General features: G+C 41.8%; 1 protein-coding gene across 1 annotated transcript in view; it reads right to left on the minus strand.

Moving 5' to 3' along the window:
- ABCB1 (ATP binding cassette subfamily B member 1) overlaps nucleotides 1–13,714 on the minus strand; it is a 65,375-nt gene that overhangs the window by 19,909 nt on the left and 31,752 nt on the right. Inside the window, exons 13-18 of the mRNA XM_060248442.1 lie at nucleotides 9,441–9,644; nucleotides 6,652–6,822; nucleotides 5,968–6,129; nucleotides 3,710–3,892; nucleotides 2,334–2,480; nucleotides 186–290 (exon numbers count right to left, since the gene is read on the minus strand). Coding sequence (XP_060104425.1) covers nucleotides 186–290; nucleotides 2,334–2,480; nucleotides 3,710–3,892; nucleotides 5,968–6,129; nucleotides 6,652–6,822; nucleotides 9,441–9,644 — 972 coding nt within the window. The remainder of the gene's footprint in view (nucleotides 1–185; nucleotides 291–2,333; nucleotides 2,481–3,709; nucleotides 3,893–5,967; nucleotides 6,130–6,651; nucleotides 6,823–9,440; nucleotides 9,645–13,714) is intronic.

Here is a 13,714-nt window from a genome sequence, read left to right on the forward strand (position 1 = left end):
GTTTCCCCCTTTGTTGTGGGGGGAGTAGCACTTCTCATAGCTATGGAGCCTTATTCAAAATTACTCTAAAATTATTTATATTAAAAGTGTTATTTCCCCCTTTGTTTCCAAAGCAAAAACAAAATAAGTTTTCTTTATCTCTTGACTCCAGCCAAGTACCATAACAGTAAAACATTTAAACTTACCTGAAGAAAAAAGGTGATGAAGGAAATGATCCCAAGGACTAAGAACAACACTGAGTACAGATTGGTCTTTTCACGGACAAATGCTTTATCTTGAATTGCAAAAACCTACAAAGCAGACCTTTGTTTTATTGAGTGAAATAAACTGCATCTAAAACTGTCATTTGTTTTGATATAGAGAGCCCCACTCCCTTAAATAAAGGGTTGGATCCCACCACTGTTGTGAAAAAGGGAAAAGAGACCTCTTAGCCACCCAAAAAAGTGATGTTGAAAATCATAGGATCTGTGCTGACAAAAGAACAGAAACTTTAGTAAGGAGAGACTTGGGTGGGATCAACTGTAAAACCTGACTGAATCCCACTCAAAATGCTAAATAGTTTAGATGGTTAAATAACATAATTACATCTTTTCAGTTCTTAAATAGCCAAGTATGCAAAGAGATGGTTCAAGGGAATGTGAGAAAGCACCCCTGCTGAGCTAAGCAGATAATGGTCAGTTTGGTGTAGAGAGCCAGTTTGGTGTAGTGGTTAAGTGCGTGGACTCTTATCTGGGATTCCCCACTCCTCCACTTGCAGCTACTGGAATGGCCTTGGGTTAGCCATAGCTCTGGCAGAGGTTGTCCTTGAAAGGGCAGCTGCTGTGAGAGCCCTCTCAGCCCCACCCACATCACAGGGTGTCTGTTGTGGGGGGAGAAGACATAGGAGATTGTAAGCCGCTCTGAGTCTCTGATTCAGGGAGAAGGGCAGGGTATAAATCTGCAATTCTTCTTCTTCAGTACCTAGATGGGAGATAGCACTGCCAAGCTGTATCTGGAAACTCCTGGGGAAAATCTCAGGGTAGCTCCTGGGGCACTGGAGTTGTACTGACACACTAAACATTACTTCATATCAGGGCTTTTTTTGTAGCAGGAACTCCTTTGCATATTAGGCCACACTCCTAATCCTCCTTGAGCTTACAGTAGGCCCTGTACTAAGAGCCCTACAAGCCCTTGGAGGATTGGCTACATCAGAGGTGTGTGGCCTAATATACAAAGGAGCTCCTGCTACAAAAAAAGCCCTGCTTCAGATTAAAAATTTTAAAAACAAAATACTAATGTCCTTAGATGTTCTAGCATTTACAAAAGCTATAGGCCCCCAACACTATGTTTAACTAGAATAATGCATCCTGGGTTGATTGTGTTTATCAGCACTTCTTTACATTATGTTGTAATTCCCTCTACTAATCAAAAAGGATATATTGAAAGAGACCTGGACTGGAACTGGTGAAAGATCTCTAGTGATTTGTTTGTCTTACTTGGAATAGCCATATAATGCTGCTAATATGGTTGGAGAAGTGATGGTGGGAAATAATGTTTTTGTGCATGATTTAGTATATCCCAGATATGAGTAAGTAAGTAAAATTTTATTTGTATCCCGCCCTCCCCCGCCGAAGCAGGCTCAGGGCGGCTAACAACACAATGACCAGTGGTACATTAATAAATAGAACAGTAATAAACAACACAATGACCAATGGTACATTAATAAAACAATTACATTAAAACATTAAATTTGAGCATTAATTGAGCATTAATGAAAATTATGTAGGGAGGTAGCATTAATCCTGTATACATAGGGCTCCCTAATGTACCCTCTGGATTGTAACCAATAACAGGAAACCTCTTTTTGGGAATAGTGGTAAAAGTTTCTTTACTGACATCTTGTATTATGGTTAAAAAAGAGAAGAGTATTCCTTAAAAAGTGCAGCTGTCTTCAGATCTCCTACTTTATGCCAATTTTGTCATGGAGATGCTAGCATTAGTGACAACTGAAATATTCTACATTTAGGGTGCTGGGGAGGTCATGAGGGTGCAGCATCATGTGTGACATGACATCACTTCCAGGAAAACCCAGAAGTGACATCATTTAGCTCTAGGAGTCTCCAGAAACTCTGTGGTTTCTATCTGATATTACTTTTGGATTTTCCTGGAAGTGACGTCATGGCTTACACAACACCAACATTTCTTTTAAAAAACAATTCCCAATGCCACGATGCAGGGCAGGCAATGGGGGTGGCTGATGGGACACTTCCCACCGTAGCAGGAGGCCTGACAACCCATATTGTATAAAGTAGTTTTGGAACGGATTTTGAAAACAGAGCTTCCCATATACTCACCCCTATGATTTCAGAGAATATTACAGAAAATGCAGGCTGCAGACCTCCATTGACAATTGCAGCCAATGTTCCCACCAAAAAGTAAGGCCATTCAGATTTATTCAGCTCCATAATCTTCAAAAATGAAACTGAGGGCAAGTTTTCTCCCTAGAATATGATTATTTTAGAAACATAAAATCAATAATAGCTCTTTCAGCATCCCATTCATAAAAAGCTCAAACGTAAATTTTATAAGATGATGATTATGTTACATAAGAACCAGAAAACTTCCAGAATTTTTATGTTTCAGCAGACTTTTGGGGAAAAAGTCATATGTATTGAGCCAGGCCATAGCCAGCAGGGGCGGGGGGAGCACAGGGGCAGTGCACCCTATAGAATATGCAGCCCCCCCACCCAATCTTCAAGGCCTCCCTGCTGGCTACAGCTCTGGCAATGAGGCACAATTAGGTTAAAGAGGTTTTTAAAAATACATTGGGTTGGATTCAGAATAAATTTGCAGTTTCCACTGATTCCCCCTTCTGGATGCAGACCCTCTCCAGCATTTTGTGCAAATCAGTAAGAAGCAGTGTGAAGGGGACAACAGGAAAGTTCCATTCAGTCTTTGGCAAATTTAGTCTGGATCCAAACCTTTGTAAAGGGACTGTACCTTCAACAAGGAGTGAATTAAAGCAGAGAAGAGATTGACTGATTCCCCACTAGCCTTGTCCTGGTCCCACACTCTCCTTCTCTGCAGCGCTTCCATCCAATTTCACACAAGCTGCCACAGGGCTCACTCCATCTCTTTCCCATGGCAAGTTAGATCCTCTGAAAACTAATTTCTGCTTGCCGCGGGAAAGAGGTGGAGCAAGTTGCAGCCCTGGGGCAACTTATGCAAAATCGGGCAGAAGTGCTGTGGAGAAGAGGAGCATGAGACTGGGATAAGGCTAGTGGGGAATCAGTAATAGGCAGATAGTGGCTCCTCGCTTCACACAGCAATAGCATCTGCCAGGGCATCACCACAGTTTCCTAAAGCTCAGAAAGATTCAGATACAGTTGCCCATCCTTAAATATACATGCATAGAGGAGTTCCTTTCCAATCCAGGTCCCCAGACAAGCTTAATTGCTGTGTGAAATATGGAGCTATTCTAACAAAAAGAGGCTGCTCAGGGAACACAAAACAGAAAACTGCTGTAAAAACCTGGAGACAAAGAGCTCCACAACAGAAGAGCTTGTGCAGTAGAGAGAATGCAAGAACAAGAATGGGAAAAAAGAGAGACCAGTTAAAGGAAGAGGTGCAGAATGCTGAACAAGTCATGGCACACATACCACAGAAATGAAATATGATTTACAGTACTGCAATGAAAACATAACACCTATTTAAAAACTGGAATACTTACAGGTTGAACAGTTTGCACCTCAAGGTCTTCGTCCTCTGTCTCTAGCCTTTTGATGCTTTTGCGTGTTGAACGTCTTCTCAAGCCATTCAGTAGAGCAGCTTTTGATATATCTCCTGATGCGTTCTTTGTGCCACTGAGCTCACTTTCATCCATCTCTTCTGACGAAACTTCGGTATCAATTGACTGAACCAGGCACAGAGTATTGGAATGAGATTCCAAAATATTTGCAAATGTCAGATGTTTGCAGAACATGAAGTAGGAGTTTTATGCAACACAATTAAACTTGAATATGACTAAGACTGCACATTCTTATACCACCGGTGCCACTTTTACACAATCAAAGCTGATAACACGATGAATGGCTGAACTTGTCTTCCAGTTTTATTTCATTTTGGTAGATAACAACAGCCTTCCTGAAAGGACTGGTTGTATCCCAAATCTGAGAGATTCAGCCTAGCCCAGAAAGGGAGCAACAGCTCCAGAAGGATGAGAAAGGTCTGAATAACAGCACAGATGAGGTTGATTCAGAAGCCTGCTTCAAATAAGGGAAGTATTCAAAGACTTAGGAAAGAAGAGTTTGTCGTTCCCAAGTCATTTGCAGTTCAAGTGCTTGTGAGCCCTTCTGTGTATCAGCAGGTCTAGCCCTTGAGTTTTCATGCCCTAGGGCAGACAACTTGAGTATCTGCCTCCCCCATGTTCCCCCACCCCGGCCTAGGTGGCTCAGGGGCTCATTGGGCACTGATGCTGATTGTCATGGCAGAAGAAAATGGATGGGTGGGAAATTCTGGCCAAACCTGGAAGTGACATCACTTCCAGGTGACACTCTAAAAATTCTCCAAATTTGGGGGAGGGGGTTCCTTCCAGATTCAGATGCAATTCCTCCCCACTTTCTTCTGCTGAGCCAGCCAGCATCATCAGCCAAGTGAGTTCCAAGATGCCAGCCCAGCCAGCTGGCCAGAGCATGCCACTAGCTGCCAGGAGCCTGGCAATCCAGAGTGGCACTTGGACCAAAGGTTTTTTGGGCTGCTCACTGTCAGGGCCACTGGTGCTGTCACCTTCTAACATCCAAAGGCCACCTAATGGGTAGACCTCCTGAACTTGCAGTGTTAGATACTAGTGGTTTACGTACAAGATATATATATTACATTTAATTTCCCTCCTTACTACAGCCTTCGTCCCTATTGGCTTTTGTGCACAAAGGTCTCATTTTGCTATGATTAAAGGTTTGGAACACTTTCCCTATGAAGAAATGATAAAGCACTTGGGGCTCTTTAGCTTGGAGAAAAGACAACTGAGGAGTGACATGACAGAAGTTTGCAAGATTATGCATGGGATAGAGAAGGCAGAGAAATAAGTACTTTTCTCCCTTTCTCACAATACAAGAACTCATGGGTACTCAATGAACTTGCTGAGCAGTCAGGTTAAAACAGATAAAAGGAAGTACTTCTTCACCCAAAGGGTAATTAACACATGGTAACTGCCACAGGAAGTAATGGCAGCTACAAGTATAGACAGCTTCAAGAGGGGATTGGATAAACATATGGAGCAGAGGTCCATCAATGGCTGTTAGCTACAAGGTATAGATGGAACTCTTTGTCTGGGGCAAATAATGCTCTGTATTCTTGGTGCTTGGAGGGCAACAGTGGGAAGGCTTCTAGTGTCCTATCCCCACTGGTGGATCTCCTGATGGCACTTGGGGGGGAGGTTTTGGCCACTGTGTGGCAGAGTGTTGAACTGGATGGGCCATTGACCTGAGCCAGCATGGCTTCTTTTATGTTCTAGAGTGTAAACACTGTTATTGATGGTTATTATTTTATTTTATTGAGGGTTATTTGTTTATATAAATCCATTATATCAGTGCTAAGTACATTTGGTGTTATTGTCTTCCTTATTAGTGTACTGAAGTGTGAGGCCAGTACAGTTAACCCAGAAGTACCTATATGATTGAAATGTTTTTTATAACCATGGATGCGAATTCTGTCGCTATAACTGACTGAACCCACCCACTCTTCTTGCAGATCCTGGGTTATGCCAGCAGCACCTGACTATATTACTTGCAGAAAGAATAATCTCCTGATTATGTAGGATTATCCTGTTTTAGAGGGGACCGTTAATATGTGTTATTCTACTTTATATATATTCAGAATTTATATATGTATTCAAGTCTGGGAAGGGGCATAACAGTTGCATGACATAAGGAAAGGTCTAAATTTAAGAGAGGTTTATCTTCTAATGTGATAGAGAAAAGAGATATATACCTGCATGTTAACAAGTTTGAAATAAACTCCTTTCTTCTTCATTAGTTCATTATGGGTCCCTTGTTCTGTGATAACACCGTCTTCAAAAGCAGCAATCTGATCTGCATTGCGAACTGTAGACAAACGATGGGCAATGACGATAGTTGTGCGACCTTCTCTAGCCTAAAAACACATATAGATTCAGTGCAAATATCCATGCTTTCGTAAGCTTGTGGCTCAGGTTCTACAGTGTTAGTGCACTTTATAAAACTATCCTATTTGCTTAACACAACGGGATTGCATTTGTCAAAGAAGTGGGGAAATTAGCCCAGTAGAATCTCTGCAGTCAGGCTTTCTGCTCTGTAAATCCTTCAAATGTAGTAAATTAGGAAAGAGTGCTATGCATATGTTCATATGCAGTGTTTCATGTACTATTATTTGATGTCTCACTAAAAACACTTGAACCATGTATGCCAGGATATGAGGTGCTTTGACTCTCAAAAGCTTACACTCCCAAAATATTGTTGCTACTGGACTCAAATCTAAGTGAACAAGAGTATCTCCAACTTTGTGAACATTTTTAAGGTAAGTTTCTTGCCATTATGGAGATTAATGGCTAGAACATTACTTTAAAGAAAGTTCACAAGATTGTCCTCTATTGCTAATTGGAAGTTCTTTTTAGTTACAAGTTTACAGGAGACAGACCTTATCCAGGGCTGCCTGAACCACAGCTTCACTTTCAGTATCCAAAGCAGATGTTGCTTCATCCAGCAGTAGGATCTTCGGATTACGGACAAGAGCTCGAGCAATTGCGATCCTCTGCTTCTGACCTCCGCTTAGCTGGGCCCCTCTTTCTCCAACCACAGTTTCAAATCTCTGCAAGACATAATACATTTTCTTTTACATTTTACATGCTGTGGTTCTCCTGAAGAGTAGGCAGGGTAGACTGAGAGAGAATAGATGGCCCCAGATCACCTAGGGAGCTTCATAGCACAGTGCACTTTTGAACCTTGTTCTCCCTGGTTGTAGTATGACTCTTAGCTCACTACACTACAATTGTGTCATTAAAAACTGGGATGAAAAACATTAACCAGAGTTTCAGGACTACAGGAAATGTATTTTCCTGGCTGGAGGTCACCTTAAGTTTGGGTGGGGGGGGGAGATGTGGGGAAAGCATGACACTCACACATCCCCAGTGTTCAATATTCCCTCCAACTCTACCTATTCCAATGCTACAGTACAAAGAAGGTAAAACCAAATATTAGGGCTTCACTAAACACTACAAATCTATATCCAAATTAAGCCTTAACAACTGCTTCATGGAGGATGAAGGACAAGGAGGGGAGGAAGTGTTCTGCTTCCTAACTATCCTCCCTCCAGCTGTTTCCCTACCCCTCTGGGTTCCAGATATATATCTATGACAGTGATCTTACTGCTGGAACCACAGAAGGGAAAGAAAAAGGGACGTGCTCTTTGGGGAAAATATCTGGCAGGTAAAAGAGTTCCTCTCTCCACTTCTCTCCCCCATTGCTTCTTTCCTCAAAACCACAGCTTGCAGCTCTCTGAAGTTAAATTCAAATCCAAGGGGGGGGGGGGGTTAAATCCCTAAAAGGCTGGATTTAAAGAACCTAAATGTGTACTGTCTGTGGTAATTCACACCTTCCTCTGTAATGTTCTATTGTCAAATTCAGTTTCCCCAGTCTATGCAAAACCATGCTGTCAAAAGCATTCATCTCTCACATGGGTCTGACAATGTAATATAATTCCTTAAATCACTACACTTTCTTCCTGTCTGTCCAGTGTCCTCAGCCTTTCCTTCAAAGCACACCATGCCCTTGTCTGCTCCTTATCTCTGCATGTTTATTTCCCAGTACTTAGTTCTCACTGGGTAGCGTTGCCAGATCCAGGATGGGTTGGATTGCCAGATGGGAAAACTTCTGGAGATTTAGGGCTGGAACCTAGTGAGGACAGGGACCCCAGTGGAATACAGTGCCAGAGTTCACCCTCCAAAGCAATGATCCCTCTGAGCCTCGGGCTCACACATTTTTGCCACAGCTCAGGAAGGATGGCCACAGAGAAAACTGGTTTATACAGTAGCTCACAACTTTAATGCCAGTATTTCAGTATTACAAAGTAGAAATTTTGCTCACAGGACTCCACAGCTTAGAGGGAACATTGCGAACCATCCCTTTTCTCCAGGGAAACTGACCTCTGAAGTCTGGAGATGAGCAGCAATTCCAGGGGATCCCCAGGTCTCACCTGGAGGCTAGCATCCCTAGTCCTCCCTATGACTTTTGTTCTCCCCACTCCCTGCCCCAGGGATCTGAGGATCTCCTTTTTCTTTCAGAAACTCCACCCATTCTCCATTACTTCCTTTTCTGCCTGAAACTCCCCCCCAAAATATCTGAATGATGCTCTTCCACCAGGTTCCAACTCAAAGCTTAAGCTTTGTGGCGAAACACTGGGCTTTCCCTCTTAGTCTTCCTGTTCTGTACAGAGAGAAAGGCAAACTATAAATGAAATAATAATGATAATAATATTGAAAGTGAGGGCTGATTCACATGTTATAAAGCCCATAAAGAATTTTGATGAGATGTGTTTTGGGACCATGACACACAGGCAGCAGGAGTTTAAATATCTCTCCTGTGCTGTTTTCCTATTCTGAAACAACCCTGTGGAGCTGCTGTTTTCCTCATTGGGCAGAATTATGTGTAAGTCATTGTTACACCCAACTTGCCCTGTAGGGCCATAGCAGGTCAAGAAAACAGGCTGGGGAAACGCTTAAGTCTCTTCTCCTCATGTGCCATGGGCCTGATCCAAATCAAGCCCATGAACACCTGATAAGAATGGTACGCCCAGAACATGTCTGACTGAAAGTCCTCATGGACTTTGTAACATACAAATCAACTGTTAGGAATGCCCACTACACATCTAACTGAAACTCCTCATAGTGGCTAGGAGAACTTAGTAGCTTGTGAATCATCCATAAATGGAACTGAATATTCTGTTTGTTATTCTCCATGTGCCCTGACTTAGATGGCCCTGGATAGGCCAATTTCATTCGATCTCAGAACTTAAGCAGAGTCAGCCATGGTTAGTATTTGGATGGGAGACCAACAAGGAAGTCTAGGATTGCTACACAAAAGCAGGCAAACTACCTCTGTTCATTTCTTGGTTAGAAAGATCTTTGGAATTGCCAAGTTAGCTGTGACTTGATGGCACTTTCCACCACCAAAGTTCCATGTAGACTGAGGATGTTGTATAAACTACAATGACTATATCATTTTAGTATTTAGGCTTCAAAAATACCTCATGAACAGTCAAATTTTATGCTAAGCCAAAGTAAATGGTTGGTTTTTCTTGCCATTTTCACATGAGACTTTAAAAAGCCAATTACAATATTAACATATTTCATTCACTTCAGTTTTAATTTGACATTTAGAACATTAGAAGAAGAAAAGCAAGAATATGATGACATTATTAATTTTTCTCACATCAGGCAGTTTCATGATGAAGTCATAGGCATTGGCTTCTTTGACGGCTTTTTCAATCTCTTCCATAGTGACATTTTCACGACCATATCTTATGTTTTCTGCAATTGTGGTAGCAAACAGAACAGGCTCCTGGTTCACTACACCTATAATCTCCCTGAGATACCTTAAATTCAGAGTCTTAATATCCTGCCCATCAATGGTAACCTAAAATGAAACAAAAACAAACAGCAGAGTTTCAATGAATGTTCAAAGAACAAACTGGTAACCTATTGGAATAGGAAACTGGGAACTAGAAGTCAGATCATGAGTATAGAAAACAACTAATTAAAAATTATATAAGACAGGAGGAGCATCTAGGTAGAATGGGGAAGGGGAGAATGGAAAGAGAGGTTGGGGAATAGGATCCAGGCCAGATGTTGACTTATGGCACTGGTGTGTGATGGAATGGATCTTGGGCTCACATGTCCACTCCCTTTTGGGTCTGCTGAATGCAGTATTTCATTCAGTCGAAATCTGCTTTCATCTGTACAAATCCACTATCCACTTGCAATGTCTAAATATCCTTCCACATCAGTTGTGGAAAATATAGGTCTTGAAGAAGCCAGCTTTTATCAGGTTTAGGAATGGACATGAACCAGGAAAATGCAGTTCATTTTGGTTCATAGTCCATGACAAGCCCTGTTCATGGAGGTGCGGGCCCTGCGGAGCCTTGATCAGTTCCGCAGGGCCTGCAAGACCACCCTTTTTAAATTAGCTTTTATGAACAGCTGAATTACAATTCTATAATGAAGAAATATCCGCCATCAGCACTAACTAGAATAGCGTCAATGATAATGTTACGGTTTGTTTTAATTAATGTTCTACTGGTTTTTAAGGTTAAATTAATGTCTAATTTTAATGTTTTTTGCTGTAATTGTTTTAATGCACCATTGGTCACTGTATTGTTTATTACTGTTTCATTTATTAATGTGCCATTGGTCATTATATTGTTAGCCGCCCTGAGCCTGCTTCGGCGGGGGAGGGCGGGATACAAATAAAATTTTACTTACTTACTTACTTCATGAGCCACAAACTTTTAAGAGCTAAAAGTATTGGTTCAGTTCATGAAGTTCAAGATGTGGTAGAATGCTCTCCCCAGTTTACTAAAAAACACCAACTTTGAAGAGGGATCTCCAGCTGACTCTCTTCTACCTGCTGTCCAAATTTGATGAGAAGTGGATTTACGGGGTCTAAGTTATACTCCCCAAACAAGGTACCCCCATCCTCCATTGCTTCCAATGAAGGGAGGAAAGCCCAGCAGAACAAAATCAAAGTTCCAGAGAATCTTTGCAGTTTAAACTGAAAGTGTGTGTGGGAGGGGGGTGTTTTTGCAAATCCAGCAGAACCAGTACAATGTGCCCAACAGAACCAGTGCAAATCCAAGAGGACTAAGGTCAAACCAGAGAATCTCTGCAGTAGAAACTGATGGTGGATTGCATTTTTACAAACCCAGCAGAACCGGTGCAGCATACAAGTACCCAGCAATGCCATTATGGCAAAACCAGCTCAACAGGACTAATGTCTAGCATACAATCACAATCCAAGCAAAGAGGTGGTTAGAAGTCCAGCAAAGCCAGTGCAATGTAGTAGAGCCCAGCAGAACCCATGCCAATGTGGAAACGCCAGCTCAATCACAATCCAAGCAAAGGGGGCATTGTTTGAAAACCCAGCAGAATCAGTACGATGTACAGCGTACCCAGCAGTAACAGTGCAATCACAGAGTGCCCAGCAATACCAGTGCTCACAGAATGCCTAGTAGAACTCAGTGTCATTGGCATTGAAAACTTAAAAGGACTGATATCAAAGCACAGAGTCACAAAATCTAAGCAAGGGGAGTCGTTACTTTCAAGCTCTGTACAAGAAAATGAGAAGTGAACACAAATAGAATCCCTGCAAAGGAGGGAGGGATCCTCTTGAAACTAATTTTGAAACTGACAACAGTGTTTCTAAAGCTGGAGAATTCCACACACACCCTGTTGCTTTGAAGTTTGGTAAACATTTTGTTTGAGTGGAGACAGTCATGAATGGACACAAACCTCCACTAAATGCTTGAAAGTTCATGGAAATTTGTGCCATTTGACCTGCCATAAATTTCAGTTCATGAACCATGAACCAGCAAAAATTCATCAACAACTTTCATTTGTGAGCTGGTTCACGCACTCCCATAGTGAGGTTATCATGCTTTGTCAACTACTGATGTCTTCTGGGAAGATAAGCCTGGCCCATCTCTTATGCTAAGGTATGTCAGCAGATGGCACAGTTGTTCGGTTGGCTACAGTTCTTTTGCTTCCTGCATTCTGTAGTTCACCTGTTTAGAGTTTAGACATCCCTATTTGTGTTCAGTTCAGTTCAATTTTATTGCATAGGGCCAATAGCCATTACAAGAAGTTAACACTAAAAGAAAATTGTATACAATAAAATGCAGTACAGTGAGACTAAGTTAAAATACTATAAAAGTTAAATTTTAAAACTTGTTTCATAAGAGAAAGGAACAATTCCTATAAGCAACCAACCTATACTGATGCTAGCTTGGCCTGAACTTTCTTGGCCACTAGAGCAAAAAGGGCAACCTTAAATGAGACCTCTAATTCCACATCTGCAAGTAAAAATATGACTTGTTCTATCACAGTGCTAGGGCCTGAATTGGCCAAAGTTGTATCTAAGAATTTCTTCCTTGGAACTGAATAACGGAGACTGGCTAGCAGACACATGTCTTCAGGATTTGGACATCCACATAACAGAGGCACTGGGCAACTGGTGTTTGAGTATAGTGACCTTCAAGCATGGCTGTTTGCATCATTTGAAAATGCATAGATGTGAAAGCTGAACGTAATTTTTAAAAGGAGATCTTGGACAGATACTGTGCACTGAAATGATGTAGATTAATAAATTTATACCATGGTGAAAATTTGGTTCCCAATATAGCTTGCATGTCTAAAGCTGCATCATGTAAATATATTTGAGCCCTACCATTAAAATCAGCTGGGAAGCTCCTTGAACAACATCTGGCAAATTATATATTCAGAGAATTTTGTTACAGTGGGATTGCCATTTTGCCTCTTTTAGCCTAATGGAAAAACAGATGCTTGAGAGAAGACCTGCTAGAGCTCTCTTTCATTTATGCCAGAAATAAAATAAGACTTTATGTGCACGTGTCCAAAGAGAGGGGAGGCAAAATTCATTAGAAGCAGGAAACCAGCCAAGGAGGCAGTGGGGCCCTTGGATGACCAAGAGGTAAAAGGATTACTGAAGGAGGATAGGGAAATGGCTGAGAAGCTGAATGCATTTTTTGCCTCCATCTTCACTGTGGAAGATGAGAAGTGTTTGCCTGCTCCAGAACCACTAATTTTGGAAGGGGTGTTGAAAGGCCTGAGTCAGATTGAGGTGACAAGAGAAGAGGTCCTACAACTGATAGACGAATTAAAAACTAATAAGTCACCGGGTCCGGATGGCATACATCTGAGAGTTCTGAAAGTTGAACTTGTGGATCTTCTGACAAAAATCTGTAATCTTTCATTGAAATCTGCCTCCGTTCCTGAGGGCTGGAAGGTAGCGAATGTCACCCCCATCTTTAAAAAGGGTTCCAGAGGAGATCCTGGAAATTACAGGCCAGTCAGTCTGACTTCAATACCGAGAAAGTTGGTAGAAACTATTATCAAGGACAGAATGAGTAGGCACATTGATGAACACGGGTTATTGAGGAACGTCACCCCCATCTTTAAAAAGGGTTCCAGAGGAGATCCAGGAAATTACAGGCCAGTCAGTCTGACTTCAATACCGGGAAAGTTGGTAGAAACTATTATCAAGGACAGAATGAGTAGGCACATTGATGAACACGGGTCATTGAGGAAGACTCAGCATTGGTTCTGTAAGGGAAGATCTTGCCTCACTAACCTGTTACATTTCTTTGAGGGGGTGAACAAACATGTGGACAAAGGAGACCCAATAGATGTTGTTTACCTTGACTTCCAGAAAGCTTTTGATAAAGTTCCTCATCAAAGGCTCCTTAGAAAGCTCAAGAGTCATGGAGTAAAAGGACAGGTCCTCTTGTGGATCAAAAATTGGCTGATTAATAGGAAGCAGAGAGTGAATATAAATGGGCAGACTTCGCAGTGGAGGATGGTAAGCAGTGGGGTGCCACAGGGCTCAGTACTGGGCCCCATGCTCTTTAACTTGTTCATAAATGATTTGGAGTTGGGAGTGAGCAGTGAAGTGGCCAAGTTTGCAGATGACAC

The sequence above is a fragment of the Heteronotia binoei genome, chromosome 10 (genome assembly GCF_032191835.1).
Source record: "Heteronotia binoei isolate CCM8104 ecotype False Entrance Well chromosome 10, APGP_CSIRO_Hbin_v1, whole genome shotgun sequence".
Taxonomy (NCBI): Eukaryota; Metazoa; Chordata; class Lepidosauria; order Squamata; family Gekkonidae; genus Heteronotia; species Heteronotia binoei.